Genomic DNA, 19,544 nt, shown 5'->3' with positions numbered 1-19,544 from the left:
CTGTCATCTCTATTCAGATCTGACTTTCTCTAAGGGCACCACATAACATGGTATATATAAAGGAAAAAGCTTTTGGTAGAAAAACTGCTGTACCAGGTGCAGGATCTTGGGCAGTTTAACTGTTTCCTCCACTGTGAAATGAGGAGGAGGGTGACAACTCCTGGGAAGGAGGATTTGACATGATGTGTGTAGCAGCAGACGCAGAGTGGCTAAACAGGTATTTTCTTCCATTGGCTTCAATTTCCTTAAATTTATCAGTTATTCTGCAAAATTCTTGAGTAATTTCCCACTAAAAAGTTTTTCTTGGATTCCATGTTTGGCCAGAGGGCTCTATTACACATTGTTTGGTAGAAACTGTGAAAAGTCTCCTTGGTTCCCTCCCCTCTAATTTGACAATGAAAATAGCACCTGTCTTGTGGGAATATGAGGATTAAATGAGTTAATACATGCAGTTATAGAACATGCAAACAGAGCCTGGCCATGGTGGTGCCCAGTGACAGCTACCACCATCATCACTAACAGGACTGTGTTGCTTGGAATTTTATCACAAGGGTCCTTTAGATTGTCCTTTAATATGTTCCATCATAGGACAGAAAGACAGAAAGAAAACATGCACTTCTTCATGCTTCTTGCTCGAGAAATTCTAATAAGAAAAGACATTTTAAAGGCAAAAAAGTAACTTTATTGACTACTAATCTTACCATGAAACACCTATAAGAAATAATTACAAAATAATGCAGTTTCTTTACATACTTTTGGTATCATCCTGATATGATGATCCTTTCACAGAAAGGATTATTTACAGTTTATGTAGATATAAAGCTCATTGTTGCAAATACAAATGTAGATGATGTATAGAGGCAGTATATACCAAACTGGTATATTTACTAGCAATGGATATGTAACAAATGCAGAATAAATAACAGCTTTATACTTTTCCATTTTTATTTTTTAAAACATTTTCCAAATACAAAAATGTAGATTATTCAAAGTGGATTTTCATATACACACACATATATAATTCTGCTGCAAACAGTGGATCGAAAAGCAAAAATGTTCCCTAGCATGTCTAATTTTTGAAAACCCACAAGACTATTCACAAATCCAATTAGAAAGAGGGTGTGCAAAACCACCAACAGTGATGGCAAAACCCTGAAGGTCTGACTCTAGCTGAAGCAGAGGAAAAAAAGTATAAGGTGCTACCTGTTCAATTAAATACTTAAAAAAAAATATCTGCAAGAAACATTAAGGGCTAAGGAAATGCACCGCATTATGATCTGGGTTCTTCAGAGTACAAACTTGACCAGGATTTGACTTTTAAACATCTACAAGATATGGTGGATTATTTAATGACTTGTAAATAAAAATCATTAAACAATCTCTTCATTCTTTTATTCTTTATACATAGACTGAGATACTTTTATACATTCTGATATCTGAAACTTTGGTTCTTTGAAAGCATTTGATGAAAACAAAATAATCTCATGACCATAGGACTATACAGGACTTTTGTTTTCCTCTTAAAGTGTCAGGTGAAACTAACTGGATGAGCTCTTTTGCTGCTGTGCCCTACATGAAGGGCAGCATGGGTGGGGCATGTTTGCAGTCACGAGTTTTAATACTGACTCCCATCGACAGTAACACTGCTATATTCTATTGTCCCCCTAAATCTATTTCTTTGTTACCTGAAAACATAATTTTGTACAAAAATATGACTTTCTTTAGAAAATAATATATAGTTTTCTTTTAATAAAACCTGGCAAATAGCAAAAATGGTTTATCAAAATATGGTAAACAAATGTTGTAAAATACTAAATCATTAAAAAACATCCTATAGAAAGACATTGTGCTATGAAGTTCTCTCCTGAAGCACAAGCAACAACATTTTTATTGTACATCAAAAGGTGGATAGATTTATCCTTCTGACTTGGTTTCATTTTCATAACAGCAGCACACAGTCACTGTCTTAAAAATGGCCCTTTCTTGTTTACTAACTTCTTCTGTACACCTTTACTTCAAAATTAACAAAAAACACCCTCCAGATCAGTGGCTTTCAACCCCGTTTCATATTAGTTCCATCTGGAAAACCTAAAGGAAATTCTACCTGGGTCCCACCCATGTGAGACTGATTTAATTGGTCTGGGTTAGGACCCAGACATTGTTAGTTCTTTTAAAAGTTTCCCAAATTATTCTATTATGCAGTCAGGGTTGAGAATCATGGCCAAAGGCACATGAGGAAAAAGTCTTCTTAACTCTACATATATCATCTGATTGTCTGTAGGTACTATTCATTCAGTGATGTATCCTCAGTACTGAACAAGGAAGTTTATATATGCAAGATAGTTATGGAAGCCAAAATGAAGAGTTAGTAAGCTTTAAACACATATAAACACACATAATCCCATGTATTTATATATGTATAATATATACATATAGTTAGGGTATTTTGGTTAAGCAGAAACTAGCATTACCATCACTTGTTCTTGATAATTGAAAAGTGAAAACAAACAGAACACCACCAGGTACGTTTTCTGAGACATTCCCATTGTTTCAACAGACACCAGCTTTGTAAATGCCACAAAATGTATTATGTCATGAGTACAACTCATCTGTTAATCCAAGGAGGAACTCAACTGAATCCCAGAGCTTTCTGGAAGAGCACAGAGGAGGACGTGAAACTTATCACGTGTGAAGGAGTCACAGGCATCCCTGTGTGCACACTCTTCTGGTTATTGCTTAGTTCACGTCTTCTTGACTATCAGTGTGGGTGCCTCTGTTATGGACATATCTTTGGCTTGCTAGAACCATGCGACTGTGACCACTTCATTAGTGTTCACGTTGGGACATCCTCAGTGAGGCAGCAATGGCTATATACCAAGCAATGGACTCTCCATTACAAGAAGAGAGAACCCTCCCTCTCCTCCTTTAAACCATGAGCACTTTATGAGGGAGAGGTTAAAAAAAATTTTTACAAGCAAACATATAAGCCTAACATCTTTCATGTAATAAAAACTGTAATGTTACATTTACTGAAGTAAAAAACAACAGATAAACAAACACACCACAGTCCAACAGTTTGAAGGCCTGGTAACCTGTAAAGCACATTTCCTTCCAAAGGATCAATAAACTTCTGGGCACTTGTCTTGCTGTACATTCTCTGTAGTTCCTTAACCTCTGCATAATACTTAAAGTGCAATTGTCCCAAGGCTTTTGTTTCCATCACAAATATTATAAAGAAAGAGCTATGGTTGGGGTGAAGAAATATGGCACAATATGTAAAGAACCCATGACTTCCACAGCCGCTGGTAAACAGCAGGCTGCCCACCTGGCTGCACATAGGTGTCCTTTACACAACAAACTCTGGAATTTCATCATGAGTAAGATCCAGAGAGAAATATTTGCTGGTTCTCTTGACTGGAAAAGCATCTTGGATGTTGACGCACTGCTGAGCCAAGCAGCTGTTGCAGTAGAGGCCTTCCTCGTCCAGTTCATGACCACACCCAAAGGTGTAGCTCTGAGCAGTGTCCTGACACAGACCCGCAATTCGCAAGAAGTCTTTCTGGTAAAGTCTGATGTCATCAAGACTCAAGCTATGTCTGTCGGTGGAAGTCTTTGGTTTTCGACATACAGTCTGAAAAATAAGGGAAGGTTGAGATTACTTTAGGAGTCTAGACTAAATGAAAGGTTAGCGTGTTTGCCCTGCAAGAGAGATGGTACAAAGACATAAAAAGCTAAATAATCCTTATATGTTAGAAAGTGGTTTCCAATCAGTAGATTTGGGGCCTCTGAGACTCTGTGAGGGAAACATGTTACTACCACCACCACCACTGATACCAACAGCAGCCGACTTTTACTGGGCACTTGCTATGTGTCAAGTCTGACTTAAACACTTAGCATGTATTAAGCCATTTAATTTTCCTAATAGCTATAGAAGACAAATGCTATTATTCTCTCCATTAAAAGATCAACAGATAAATAACCCAAAGCAAAGAAATGCAAACTCAACAGAATCCAACTATCCCCAGCGTTTCAGAAATCAAGCAATTATCATAAACTAAGGCTGTAAAGATAACAATACTATTTGCTTTTCTCACCAGGATATGGCAATTCAGTACAACTACACTCTTGTGCTGAGGTCTGTTATCAGTTTAATAGTAAATAGAAAACAAAACAAAATAAAACAAAACAGTTATCAATCAAGAAGCACAATTCAAAGAAGGAGTTTTTAAAAAGCCAAAATTCCTGGGTAGAGTATAGAGTGTTCTTGGTGCTGAAAAGGTTGAGAGGCCAGTACCAAGATTGAGAGGCTGTTCCTGAATGCTCAGAAATTGTGTCTTGCCAAATGCTTTATTGCAGGTAGCAGATTTTGGAACTCATTATCCCATAAATATGTTTAAAAATGGTTCAGATAATTATGGGAATGGAAGATTCTTAATGGGCTGATTAAGAAAACCAGGCATCATATCTTTAACTGTTGTTGCTCCATACTAAAAAGGACAGCCTTGCTAGAACAAGGTATCACTTTTGCTTGCTGTAAAAGTTGCAGGACATTTTGCTACCAAGTGTCACATCTGAGTGGTACCACTCGTGCAGGATGATCTCTGTGATGATGCAGTCTTCCCAGGCTCCAACAGGATCTTACACAAAGGATCATTTGATCATCCCCACGAGCCCTCCAGGCACACACACATGTATCTGTGATGTTCACATGTGTAGGTGTGATATCTGATTCTCAGCTGAGTCTCATGGACAGTTTTCTGTACAAAAGAGTTAACACTGGGTGGTGAAGCTGCAAACCACACAGTCTAACTTGAGTTTGAACTCCAATTAATCATTGCTGGCAGAGGGTAGTAAAAATGACTTGGAATTTTCAGAAAAATATTTAATAAATGTCATTTTTATATTATGGATACTTTGATGGAAATAAGAGGAAATATGAGAAAAAAAGAAGAAAGGGGTAAGAAGCAGGGGATAAAGAGACTCAAAATGCCAGAGAAAGAAAGAAGGAAGGAAGGAAGAAAAAAGAAGGAAGAGATAAAGAAAAAAAAAAAAAGAGAAAGTACACACATACATACATACACAACACAGAGAGAGCCCAAGAAAGGCATAGGAGGAGGAGCAAGTGCTCAGAGAATAGCAGTATCAGGCAGATTAAATCCAAATGCTGAAACCCTAAGTTTCAGAGTACTTTTACTATATCTTTTTACATTTTAATAGTTTAACAGTGATCACAGGTTGTCAAATGCTCTAGTTCAGTATACTTTAAAAATTCAATCTTAATGCAATAACCAGAGTGTGGAAACATTTCTGCCACAAAACACCCAACAAGAATATTATTCCCTCAGGTTTTCTGAGACCTACTGCTCACACAGACACACGCACCATGCCTGTGCACATACACACACACTGTTAACCTGAGGCTTGAAGACCATAGACTTCCACCTATAGAGAGTATGCAATTTATGAAAATAAAAACCACCTTAAAAATATGCAATTTATGAAAATAAAAACCACCTTAAAAATAAGTGGAACTAACAGGATGAAAATAAATTCAGAATAAAACAAAAACATATGTATCTGAAAAGAATCATCTCCTTGGATTAATTTCTTGCTCATTTATGTAAATATAAATAGTTCCTGATTAAAATTTTCTCAAATTCCAGTTGCTAACTTAAAATTTTGAATTCCTTTTGTACCTGTGGAAGAGAATCAGTACTCTGGCCACGAAGTTTGACAACTGTTTCTGAAGAGCTGGATGTGGAAGAACCAATTTCTTTCACAATCAACCCTGAGGTAAAATACAGAAAAGAAAACAATGAATATTTCAGATTATTCACAACTCTATTCTGACACATGCTACTACTAGGAAAGAAAAATCCAATAGTAATCATTACTGAGGACCCTTGCTGTGACCCTTTGGTGGCACATATGCTTTTGCAGGAAAAGAGGGTAGTGCATAAAAGTGAGGCTAGAGTGGAGAAAGAAGTTTAGAGTTAGAATTTTCTAAAACAAACTTCTAAATAAGCTATTTATGACAACAGCAGAAACAGACAAAGATGCAGGTATAAAGTGGTCTCTGTGAAATCTCATGAAGCCTCTCCCTCCTCCACATATCACCAACATTGAGTCTACCCCCTGGGGAAGAGGATGCGGCCTTCTAGGTTTGCTTCCACTTGGAAAGGTGGTCGTTAGGTGTGGGGATTGGTCTTAGAGTCAGACAGGTCTGAGCTGAAACCTGGCCAGATAATGAAGTATCTGTGTATCTTGGCCAATGACTGAGTCTCCCCATGTCTTAGTCTCCTCTTACAACTTGGGGCTGATAACAGTATCTGTTCACTAGTGTTGGTTTTGATGCCTGACAGTGAATGTGTGACAAGGGTAAGGAGCTCCTCTTGGCTGATGAGGCCACTGTGGCACAAATCTCCTACTACAGATCCCACCAGGAAGAGACCAAGGTGGGAGGCCATAGTGAGGATTTTGTGCCAGTCTTTGGGATCAACATAGACCCTAATCACCTCAGTGCTCAGGGAAAATCTGACACATTTTCAGAAGCAGAAACCAGGGCTGACATTTCCCTTTATGACTGTGGCATGTAAGTAAAGTACCCTGAGGGGGAAAAAAAAGTTTCAGAAGCTAAAATTACTGACAAGAACTGGAGATGTAAATGAACACCAGTGAGACAGGTAAAGAAAATGAGTAGGTCAAGCCCTAGATCCTCCAACAAGGCCAAATGGCTTAGGAAAAGTAAACCCAACCTCACAAAGAAAGAATCTCAAGAAATGGGATTTTTATTCAACCAATGCCAGTAGCCTATAGAAATGGCTCTTTGTGTTCTATTCCTTAAGGTTTCAGAAATATCTCAATGATTCAGAACTCAGCAGATGCCTTGTGTACAGTGAGGATTCAATAATCAGTTCAACTGAAATATGAAATGTAAAAACATTCCTGGCAAACATGTGGACAGTTTAAGAACTCTCAGGTGAGGCTCATGTTCTAGGGGTTGGTACACATTGCTTTTGTAGAGGCTTTCTTGAGAAAGACACTTATCTTGGAAAGAGCCCTAAACCTTTAAACAAATCCTTACAGGAATGTGTTGACTTGGGCTGGCACATGGTATGGTTCCTTGTGAATTTAAATGTATCCTTGGATATCATGCCTGCAAATACTCTTCTCCAAAATCCACACTCACCACAAAAAAAAAAAAAAAAAAGTCAGAATCAAGCTAGATGCTCAAAACTCTGACCTACCATTACTCTTCTTAAAAAAGAAGGGCAGAGTTGTATCCTTCATTCCTACTCAACCTTAGCTCAGTGTTTTAAAAATAATGTTTACATGCTCATATTGTAGAGAATTTGGAAAAAAGTCACCATAATCCTATCATACAGAGAAAAGGTAAATATTTTTATGTATTTTCTTTTATTATATAAACATTTTTTAAAAATTAGATCATACTTTTATACAATTTGTACTATTTTCCTTACCTATCTTTCTTATGTTATTAAATATTCTTTGAAAATCTCATATGTAATGGCTGGATGATATTTTAAGAGTATAATTTAACCATTTATTGTTCTTTTCCTTTTTTTGGTATTACAAATAACATTTCAACAAACTTTTTTGTGTATAATTTTTTAAAACAGCCATCCTATTTAAATTTTATTTCTACTTAAATTACAAAATTAACAACCTTATAAAAGTTGAACATAGAAATACACAAAGTACAAGTAGGCTGTCCCCTGTCCTCCTTCCCACAGGCCCTGCAGTATACACTGTTTTAAACTATTTCATTTCACAAATAAATATATGTAGAGCTATCTATGAACCTATCTTTTGCCTATAATTGTGAGCTTATACTTAAGATAGATTAGAATGTATTTGTGCAGAGAAAGTTCAATATAGTACAGCAAACGGGCAAAAGCAGCAAAGTTTAGCATATGAACTAATAAGCACATCTACAGGGACCAGCATCAAATGTCTGTTGATAAGGGAGAATGGACCTGCAGAGCATCTGCAGGGCATGGTTTGTCTTGGTAAGTAAATTAAAGGTAATTAAAGGTGCCCTATATTTTTGCCCAGCAAGTGCCAGGATGATGGGGCTGTATGCATCAGTCTGTTGTCCTCTGATTTTTGGTGCCTGACACTGATGAGAGGCTCAAGCATTGCCCTGGGGCTGAGGACCTGACAGGGCAATGACAGGCCACACCCCAGTTTTAACAGGGCTTTAAACTCCATCAAAGCTGGAAGTGGAAGGACAATAATTACTCAGGCCACTTCTACAGTGCTGGCTCCTAAGGCAGATATCCTGAAAGAACAGAGACTAATTCACGACATGTGACAAAAGCAAATAGAAGCAACTGAGGTTTTAAAAATGAAAGCCACACTGCTGCCTTTTTTAGATAGTATCTTTCATATGGTAGAAACATACATTTTATATACTATTATGTAATCCTAAAATAGGGTGACAGTGAATGCATGTCTTCTAGAAGAATTTATACCAATATAAAACTTAAGAGTATCTTTTTAGGTCAACCCTGTTTGGTATGTTTTTCCTCCAGACTCCTATACTTGTATGATACAGTGGGGAACAAAAGACAAGGCAAACCTAGAGGCCTGACTTCTGTGTCTAGACATGAAGCACTTGTCTCTCTAAATCTACAGGTTTTCTCACCTGTAAGAATGTAGGAGGCCAGACTGAAAGGTCTCCAGGCCCATTCCAGAGGCATTACATGATTCTCTGACTCTAATTTAAAAAAGCAAAATAAAATAAAATAAAGAAAGAAAACCCATTATACAACTACCTTTTGTCTAAATCATGGGATAAAAGAAGCTAATTTCCTCCTTTCTCCCTCAGAGGGCACTTGGCCCTGAAGTTGAGGACAGTGACTCAAAGCAGCTCTTTTCCAGTTCTGCCTCTGATGTAGAGCTCCCACCTGCCCCTTCTATTTTCTGAGACATATGCTTTTTGGTCTAAAATAATCTATTGCCTCAGGGAAAGAACTGGCCATAAGAGCTCACCAGAGTGTCCATTCAGCTTCCTTGACATGAGCATGTCCTCTGTGATGTAAATGCACATGTCTGGGCTGACTTCCAGAGATTCCTCATTCATCGGCTCCAGGTCCCTGGGGTCATCAACCAACATCTCTATTTCTGACCAGAAGAAAAAGAAGACATTTAATAACATGAAGGGAAAATGGTGACCACATTTTGAAGGTAGTCATATAATTATTCAAATTTGAAAGTAAATCTGCTAGTGAGACTCTTCAATAGGAAATTCTAGGGTTTCTCAGCCTCAAGAGTCACTTGTTCTCTTTTCCATAAGCCTTCTGTGTTATCTGTGTATCCTCTCATGACATGATTTGATTATAAATTATTCTTTAAGAATGAAAACTGCATGACCTTGCTGTGATGACCAAGGGCAAACTGAGGCTGATGAGCCATTTGCTGAATGCCAAAGCAAGGGTTGCTGATACAGGCAGAATGGCATTCCTGAAGCTCCCCCTCACCCATAGCTGCTGCTCTGAAGGCACTCAGAGACTTGCTTTGAGAGCCACATGAATTCTATAGTAAACATGTTCTGTAGTTTCCCTTAACAGAGTCAACATGTTTTCACCCAACTAGAATGCTATGGTACTCATTTGAGACAGAAAAAAATATTTAAAAAGCGGCAACTGATGCTAAGATAGGCTGACATAGGCCATAGATCTCATCTGATTTCCTTAAGAGAGACTAAGTTTCTAGCAGCCAGGTGCTGTACTTTGTTTATACTCCCAATAGTTCTGCTTATGTAGGAAGCACTTAAAAAAATACCATACCAATCCAATCAACATCATGGACTCAAATCTTCTTTAGGGGAGGGAGTGGAAGTTCAAGATGTTTCTGTCACTATCACTGCACTCCACTCTGCTGTCCTAACCACTGCCTTTAAATATTTCATCTCGGAGTCAGAAATATAGATGCAAGGGCTGTAGGACTAAACTTCACTCTACTTCACTTAAACAGCCAACCCTCTGGCTGCAAAGAATCTGGACCAGAGGGCTGCCTTGTTCACAACCAAACACAAGCAACTCAACCAAGTCACAGGGGAAGACCACATGATACCACTTCTCTATTACCACTACCTAGCTGCTCCTTAGATACCAATTCTACAGAAGCAATAGTTGAAAAAACTACAGGGAAAAAAAGTGATCTGGTGATGACAGTACTGTTACCATCATCCTGTGAATCCTCTTCTAGACGGTCTTTGCCACCACTCTCTATCCCTGAGGTGTGGGAGCTGCCGTGGCTTGTCATTGAGCTGCAGGTCTTCAGTTTGCGGTGGATGGCGCTACTGGAGTAGCTGTCCTCTGGCCCTGTGTCCCTGGGCTTGGTATCTGCCTCAATGCCTGAGGTGTGGGAACTGCTATGGCTGGCGGTGGAATGACGAGACAGGCGCTTGTGCTTCACGCTGCCTGCGCTGCTCCCGCTGGCCCGTGACCGTTTCTCCAGCTGATCCATGTCAAGGTCCAGGTTGTCGCTGATGTAAGATTCCCGGTACTGCTTCTTCTCTGTGTGGTGAGAACACAGCTCAACATCATGTCAACTAAGACACAAGGAATGGCTGGCTGGCTTGCGCGAGTCATCAGGCCAAGAACAAGTACAATTTCAAATTCTGAATCTAGTGACTGATAAGTGGTGACAACTGAGAGAGAAGTTTGACTTAGGAGGATGCAGAATGAATGAAAACCAACATAATAGACTTGAGGGAACTATTTAAACCACTCAGCGTTCTGAAGCTTCACACATTAGAGAGAAGTGCTGTTCAAAGTGCAGTCATAGAACACTTCTTTCTACAAGTTGTTACTGTCCCATAGTGAAATAAATACAATAAATGAGAACATTTAGAAACTTCCAAAGCAATGTGACAGTCACTAGTGTGATTTTGTATTTTGCAAAAGTATCAGTCCATAACATATTAGATATTAAAAAAATTTGGTCCTTTTTCCACAGATAATTTCAGAAGCACTGCTATAGAAGACAATTTAATTTGTTTGCTTATTCATTTGTTAAATTTGGTCCACTGTTAGGTCTAGCTGCTGTATACAATTTAAGAAAAAATTATTCTGAAAATTTCTCTCAAAGATTCTACAGTTTAGATTTTCATGAATATGAGAGTGCTTTTCTCCATTTAGTGAGGCTTTATTATCTATTTAGAAAACACAGTAATCACTACTGGTCTGATGATTTATAAACATGTGGCCTCAGATTAGTAAAACTATTCTTTGATTTAACATGTCAGTGCTGTTCTTTAATGTAGTCAAACTTAGACATGAGAGACAACGGGGAGCCTCTTTTATTAAAGCATGAAGTTAAAACTGAACTGCAGGTATGCACTGATATAAAAATATTATTTTTCTGTTTCAGGTCAGAAAATGTAAAAAACTGTTTAGCCTCCTTGCTTTCTCAATACTGATGAGAAATAACACATTAGACCACTATTAAAGACAAGAGTGCACTTGGGGAATGTTAAGTTGATGTTATTTTACAAACTGCTAACTAGAAGGGTAATTGAGGTCTCAGGGGGTTGCTAATGGATTTAATTGTCTTATTTCTTGGTTAAGTGAAAACACTTGCACTCCTCAGGTCTGAATCCAGCTCTGAAGCACAATCACTATAGCCTCCCCAGGGAGGCAACGAGTGGCAGGAGACAGAAGATGCACTTTCCAGAATGCAAAATGCAAAAAATGCTTGGGTAAGGCTATGTAAACATTTCTGGGCTACAGCTCATTCATGTTATTCTAAGGAATCAGGCTGAAACACAAAGGCAAGTATGTGTAGCCACAGAGAAGGCAAGCTGGAACTCAGTAGCAGATCCCTTCCCATCATCACAATGAGATGGACTCTGATGATTCCCGACTTGTGAAGTCAACATGGGCAGAGATGAAGATGCAGGATCAAAGGGGCTTACAAATTTCTCATGTAATTTCTATACACTGTTGTTTCAAAATAATAGCCATGTGGCCCAGTTATCCAAATAAAAGTTGGAAAGAGAAAAATAAATAAATAAAACACTGCTACAAGATGCTGTATTTCTATAGGTCTAAGACAATTAGAAACTGTGAATCTAATATTTCAAGTTTTCCTGCATCTTTAAAAATAGTTCTTTTATCTAGAAAGTCAAGAGCCAATTGTTTTTTCTCATATGTGGAAAGCTAGATAGAAAAGAAGGAAAACAAAAGGGGGACAGGTTTGGAAATCTCATGAAAATAGAAGAGAGACCAGCAGAGTAAAGGAAGGGGACTAGAGGGAGGGAAGAAGTATGGAAAAGGGGAAGTAATGGGAAATTAAACTGACTAAATTGTGTTAAGTACATACACTAATGTGTAGCAACAAAGTCCACTATTACATATAATTATAATGCGCCAATAAGTTTTTTTTTTTAAGCCCTTTCACTCCATCTTCCTGATAGGCTCAGAATCAATTACAGTTCCTCTACAGTCACTAGTTCACTTATGTGAAAACGTAACAGGAGCCTAGTGTAAGTCATATTTGCTGTCAACATATTAGTGCAGCCTTGCTGGTCTAAGGGACTAGCCTCTATTCTCTTCCTAGTTTGTGTCATTTAGGCCTTTTGCAAACATTTAAAAAGCTTCACCCAGTTCCAAAATGAGGAAAAGGCTTAAATAATTCTGGAATTTATTCTAAGAAATGCAAAATGCAATCTTTTACTCCCTGTAATAATCATTGGTATTAATAGCATAGATCATCAATCTGTGTTCTTTTTATTCCCTCTGTTGTAAAAGCTCAGAGACAACAGTTTTTCATGCATAATTTTTGAGCACAGTAGAGTAAATAATACCTCTTAACCTACACTTAATAATATATTCAAGTTACTGAATGAAGTTGGACTTAAAACTTTATTTTTAATGACACAAGGCAATGTTTTTCCTTCTCTTATAAATGCTATGAAGAAATTCTCATTATCATTTTCTACCATAAAATGGTAAAACAGTGTCACAGATAAGGCGATTCTAAATGAAATTTAATTAAGAAAACTACTTTCTTTCTAATGTCAAGAAAGAGGTGCTTCTTATTAAAATGATAAGCCCTTAGGTGTAGATAAGATAACTGAATTTAGGCCAAAGTTGGCCCAGAGAAAGTTGGCTTAAGACTTCTTTGCACTGAAGGTACCTCTAAGCAGAAAAAATTGAGCACATTTTCTTTGGAAGAAGAAAAAGAAAAGATGTTTTCCCTGAATCTATTACAGTTATCCAAATAAAAGTTCCAACTTACACCTTTATCATCCTTCAGTGCCCTACATTATGGTTTGCCTGTTTGTCTCCTGCCAAACTCATATTGAAATCCAACTGCTGCTAAAACCGTATTAAAATATGAGACTTTTAAGAGGTGACTAGGCCATGAGGGTTCTGCCTTCATTAGTGGATTAATGCCATTCTTAGGGGGGGAGAGTTCACTATAAAAGGGGGAACTAGGCCCTCTTTTACTATATCTATTTCCTGTTCCTTGCTCTTTGGATGATAGAGTAGAAGGCACCCACCTGGTGCCAATCCTTGATCTTGGACTTCCCAGCCTCCAGAATGGTAGGAAATACATTTTTGTTCTTTATAAAATGCTTCAGTCTGTGACATTTTGTTATCGTAGCATAGAATGAACTAAGACTAGAGCATCACTGATGCTCCCAATTACACTAGGCATGAAGCATTGTAATGGACAAAGCCCTGTCCCTCCAAGAAATCAAAATCCTTTAGAATTTTATCTTAAAAACTACAGAGGAGGGTCATTAATTCTTTTGGGACCTAAAGGGTTCACCATAATATTATCTACACAAGAATTTACTAAAATGCTACAAGTGAGAGATGATGGAATAAATGAACTTCTCAAGGTGCCATTGTAACCATTTAGGAAAGAGGTAAACTCGGCATATTATAGGATTTGCACCTAATTAAGTCAACGGTTCTCAAAGGCTCCTGCTTTTGCTCTCCACTGAATTCCTCTTAATATTCATGTTAGCACAGGGGAGATGTATCTGTTATACAGGGGGAGAGTTCACTGTAAAAGGGGGAACTTGGCCTCCTTTTACTATTTCTATTTCCTGTTCCTTGCCCTTTGGATGATGGAGTAGAAGGACCCCACCTGGTGCCAATCCCTTGATCTTGGACTTCCCAGCCAGATGAGTCATGGTGGGGAAGAACTGCCAGTCTGGCAGCAGCAAAAGCCAATGCATCTGAAAAGTTATATGAATTCTCTCTTTAGACTGATGCAGTCTAGTGGCAGACAGTGGGAGTGATTCATGTCCTAATTGCTGCTAAATTACCAGGGACTCTCCAAACAAGATCTTATATGGATTGAGAGTTTTTGAGAGAACTCAAATAAATGCATGAACTTAAGGTTATTTTATTGGTTTTGTTGTCCTGTTTTTGCAGGTAAAAAGGTCTCAGGGTCAAAACTTGATTTAGATAATGGATCTAAGATAAAAATCTGTATACTGAGGTCCATTAACTCTAATAATCAAATTATCATAAGGCCTAATTACTATAAGAATAACTGGAATATGACTTTGAAAAACAAATTGAAAACATTAAAAAATAAGTAAATGTGTAAGATAGCATTTTGGAGAACTAGAAGTTGGGTGAGTTAGATGGAGGAATACCAATGTGCCACAACTCAAGATAAAAGGTAATCATTAGATTAATATTGTAAAGTTGACTTCTGATTCCCTTCCTCACTCTGACTTTCCCCCATTTGCAGGGTCTGGTACTCTAGGGCCCCAGATAGACTACTGTATTCCAACTGCAGCTTAGTAAGGCCTCCATAGGACTGTCTCACAGAGTCCTCAGATAAAAAGTTCTTTTTCCTTTGTCATTCTTGTTGGGTCAAACTTGGGGGTCTCCCAGCTGTCAATCTGAGAGGCTGGAGACACTTTTATCACTTTAACCTAAGGAATAATCACATTGAGAGGAATTCCAGACTGCCTGTGGATAACAGCCCCAAGGTGGGTCAGTGTATACAGAGCTCTGAGCTGCAGATAAAATATAAGCTGCAGATAAACCCTAGCCCTGTGCCTCTCTATGATGGCTCTTTGTGAGGGGTTTTGGGCAAGGTATGGGAAACTTCATTTAAAGAGAATGAAGCTAAAGGATTGGGGTAACTTCAGAGATTTTGAAGAGGTGCTATGGTTGGTGAGCCTCAAGCCCATCCTCTTGCCTTCCAGGACCATGTTGAGATGTAAACAGAACTGCTGCTCTGAATCTTCAGAGTCCCAGTCTCTAAAGTCCAGGCTTCCAGAGCTTAAATTTGGTTCACAGCAGCAGTAGAGTTAAGAGCCCAGGGGTAGTAGAGGCAACATTTGCTGCTACAACCCCAAGACCCTGTGATACCTTCATTTTCCTCCAGCTTCCGAATGTGGCGCAGGACAGGCTGTAGGTTCATGTAAAGGCGGTGGCTGTTGCTGAGAAGCTGCAGGAGGTGTCTGGAGCGCATGGGGCACCCTGTGTAGTATATGAGCTTTCTGGCTGAGGGCAAGCCATCTGGCAAAATCTCAAACTTCTTACCCTGTGGAGGAAAAGCATGAATCAAATTAAGGAAGAAAAACGTCTGATTTGATTTGCCAAGGCCTCCTTCATTTTTTATTTAGTAAGAAAGACTATATATTCAGAAATAGATGTATAAAGTTCCATTCAAAATTCCCTAATTGATAGATTACTGTTTTCCCTTTCAAAAATGTCACAGGACAGAGGATTATAAAAAATTCAGGGAAGTATCTAGCCAATGTCCTCTAGGAAACAATTTCTACACAGGACAGTTAGGGAATGTGTTTGGTTTCTCTGGTTGGTCAGGCTATTTGTATTATGGATAAGGGAAAGGCCCATCATAAAAGCACCCTGAGATGCAATTCCAACACCCTAACTCAACAAATAAGAGATAAAATTCTAAAGAGATTAAAGCATCCATATATTTATCAAATACTAACAAAACACTGACTGGGCACTGAAAAAAAACAAAACAATGAATAAGACAAGTCCCTAATCTCAAGAAGCTACAGTACAATGGGAAAGAAGGTAAATAAACACATGAAATAATTATAGTTTATGATAAATTCTGGAAATGCAATAAATCAGTTTTGATAGTGAACAATACAGGACACCTATTTAGGGTTTAAAAAATATAGAAAACTTCTCTAGTTGGATAAAGGAGGCAGCTGGTATTTGGAGGATGGAAAAAGAGAAAGAAGAATAACTATTAGTAGTAATATAAGGAATCTCCAACCTGGGTGACTAAGGCAGGAGGATCTCAAGTTCAAGGCCAGCCTCAGCAATTTAGCAAGGTCCTAAGCAACTTAGGGAAACCTTGTCTCAAAATAAAAGGGCTGGTGATATGACTCAGTGCTAAAAGCACACCTGTGTTCATGCCCCAGTATACCTTCTCCAAAAACCTGACTGTTTAAGTCTGGATTATTAATATAAAAATTGTATGTTTGTGGGTGAGTCTCAACATTCCTACTGTATTTGGATATTATGAATTCTTTAAACTTTTCTAATAACAAATTAGGCAACAGAGATATAAAATATTTTGGACAGAATGATTCTCCACTGAAAGGCCAAGACAGAGCAAGGAGATAGTATAGTCTATCTACACACCTCAGAGTTGGAAAGCAACATGGGATTGTGAGGCTCAGATAGAAATGGGCTTTTTTTTAAAAAAAAAAAAAACCCTCTGGGCTTTCTTTTTGTTTTTAGTTATAGATAAACACAATATCTTTATTTCATTTACTTATTTTTATATGGTGCTGAGGATCAAATCCAGTGCCTCACATATTCGAGGCAAGTGTTCTACTGACCTACAACCCCAGCCCAAACCTCTATGCTTTTTAAAGGACCTACTAGTGGATCCCAATGCTGGGATAGTTTTAACTGATGTTTAGTAAGCACTAAGCATCTATTAACTCACTTAATCCTCGAAAAAAGTCTCTGAGGAAGGCTCAATTATCACCATTTTAGAATGAGACCAATGTAGCAGTTAAGTGGCTTTCTCAGGGTCACACAGCCAGGTAGCCAGCAAACTCTTCAGATAAGGTTGATTCACAATAAGATTCAGGAACCATGAGTGCAGGACCCCCAAAATCTCAATTTGACTAGTACATTTTATTATTACTGAATTTGGGCCATGAAAGGAATAAGCAGAACTACGATTTGCTCACTTTCAAATAGGTCAGATCCTTTTGCAAAGAACTTGAACACAATAGAGCCAGTAAGGAGGAGGAAGGGCAGGCCTCACTTAATGTATGACTACAGTGAAATCCTGGATTGAATGGTGCCCAAGTAATTAAAGTAATGTGAAATCAGAAATAGGTCTCTTGACTCACAGGACAGCATGGAGTCAGGTCCACATTCCATGCACAATGCAGCCCTTTATTTATATAGGCCATCTTCCTTACAGGGGAGAAGCATAGGTCTTTAAATCCTTATTCTTATATACTTACTTTGTATATTTTCCAATAATTTCTGAACAAAGCAGACTTATGAATTTTAATGATCACCAGGTATACACAATATTAAGTGGAATTCTTTGAACCTTACCAAAAAAATGGATATAGATGCCAAAGCAAAGAAACAGCTGGGAAAAATCAAGAATTTGCCATAACAAAAGAAAGTGTATCATTCTCAAGATTCTAAAAATAAAAGCATTTTCCCATTAAGCATTGTAGACCTTCTTTTATAATGATGAGTTTTAAATAGTCTGATATTAATAGAAACATCTTTTCATATCACTCTTTATTCTTTGTTCAAAAGAAGTAACCTCCAAAAGCACCAGTCCGTCTCCATACCAAGATACTTCACCCTGTGATTATGGCTTTCTGTTTCCAGCCCTCTGCTATAGGTTTTCCTATGGTAATCCCATCTAATGAATTTGACTCATGCTTTTCCTACCCTATTTCTTCTGCAACTAAAATAACTTAGGGTACTATGGTAGGAACACATAAATTAAAATCAGTCAATTCTTTTGTTATAATATTATCTGACTTTAAGTTCACTACTCTTATGACTGACAGGGATTATAAGGATGTAAGAAAGCAAATTATTTCTAGCTTCAATTTTTTAAAAACAAGAACTTCTGTGCCTAAGACAAAATGTTCTAAAAACAAAATAAGACAAAAAATAAAGATTCACAAAAACTAACAACTTGTGAGACTTTTCTTACTTTTTTTTTTAATCAGTTATTTTCAACTTACCACAAACACTAACTTTCCAACATTTGTCCAGGGAAAATCATAAAGTAATTGTTTCTCTTCATCTAGATTCTGTGGAAAAAATAATGATGCATTAGAGTTAGTAGGAAAAAGAACATATACTCTAAGATGGTTCCAGCTTTTTTCTCCTAGAAAACTAAAATTTAGTAATTAAAATATGAAAGAGTTCCTCAACTCTCTCTGGAAAAGTGCAGACAGTAATTAAAAGATTACTGATAAAATTCTGTAGCTTTTAGTTCCTTCATGACTGCATTAACTGGCCCTTTTAAGCAATCTTTTCCCTTCTGGCCTATCCCTAAATTTAAATAAAAAGTCCAAAAGACTCAGACATTCAAAAGATGTGATAAGGGACTCAGACTTTCATAATTGAGTATTTTACCTACATCAAAAATATCCTTATATGGTCCTCTATCTTGCAGGAAGATTTTTCTCTCTCCCTGGTTGATGGCTGTAGGATAACAGTATCCTACCTGCAAAAGGGTAATAGCCACTACTTATTAAGGGGACAAATTTTATCAGAAAAGGGTAACAGAAATTACAGGCTCCATATTAAAATGCCATTTTTATTTCCACAGCTATTAAATTCTCTAGAGGATAAAAAAGAATATTGAAAATCAATGCCATACAATCAGAAATGTTTGGATAGTAACAATTGCTAGTGATCTGTTAATGATGAACCTGGGCTAACTTTCAGCTTGTTGTTTTCTGTTACAGAGGACTTACTACTATCAGATCAGGCTGAGTCACTTCTTTCACTCAGTCACCATCATCCACATCTGTGCTAGACAAATAGGAAATAATAACTGGAAATGAACCACTGCACCTATGGCAGGATCTCACAGGCACACTTTCAATGTAAGACATGGTCAATACCATTTGACACTTAATTCTCATGTACCAACCTGAAAGATCTGTATTCCCCGCATAGTCAATCCAAGGGTCAGTGAGGCTTCAATTTCCCTTTTATCCTGCAGGAACAAAATATTATGAAAATGTATATTCTTTCCTCTATAACAAATAATCTAGCACCAAAGGAAAAAAAAGAGAGAGAAATTTCAGGATTGGAAAATTTTTGAATTAACTTTGTTCACATCTTTCCACATTCCAACTTTTCTACAAGATTTGAGAAAATAATGAACCTACATTAAATCAATAATGGCATATTCTACATTTTAAGTCCTTAGGTTTCAAAGTTTTAGTGTTTTCAGTATATTAATATCCTTTCATTTCTTATAATATACTAAATACTTGGTTATTGAGAACTCTAATAGATAAGACTTTTTTGTTGCTTTTGCATCAT

At 37.6% G+C, this 19,544-nt stretch overlaps 1 protein-coding gene across 1 annotated transcript in view; it reads right to left on the bottom strand.

The window, feature by feature from the left end:
• Positions 1–714: 714 nt before the first annotated feature.
• Frmd6 (FERM domain containing 6) overlaps positions 715–19,544 on the bottom strand; it is a 79,322-nt gene continuing 60,492 nt past the window's right edge. Inside the window, exons 8-14 of the mRNA XM_026391083.2 lie at positions 19,147–19,212; positions 18,227–18,295; positions 15,375–15,549; positions 10,209–10,544; positions 9,016–9,147; positions 5,697–5,788; positions 715–3,631 (exon numbers count right to left, since the gene is read on the bottom strand). Coding sequence (XP_026246868.1) covers positions 3,347–3,631; positions 5,697–5,788; positions 9,016–9,147; positions 10,209–10,544; positions 15,375–15,549; positions 18,227–18,295; positions 19,147–19,212 — 1,155 coding nt within the window. The 3' untranslated portion in view covers positions 715–3,346. The remainder of the gene's footprint in view (positions 3,632–5,696; positions 5,789–9,015; positions 9,148–10,208; positions 10,545–15,374; positions 15,550–18,226; positions 18,296–19,146; positions 19,213–19,544) is intronic.

Source organism: Urocitellus parryii, chromosome 6, assembly GCF_045843805.1.
Source record: "Urocitellus parryii isolate mUroPar1 chromosome 6, mUroPar1.hap1, whole genome shotgun sequence".
NCBI lineage: Eukaryota > Metazoa > Chordata > Mammalia > Rodentia > Sciuridae > Urocitellus > Urocitellus parryii.
Note: the sequence above shows the minus strand (reverse complement) of the source record. Positions and strands in the feature narration are given on the sequence as shown.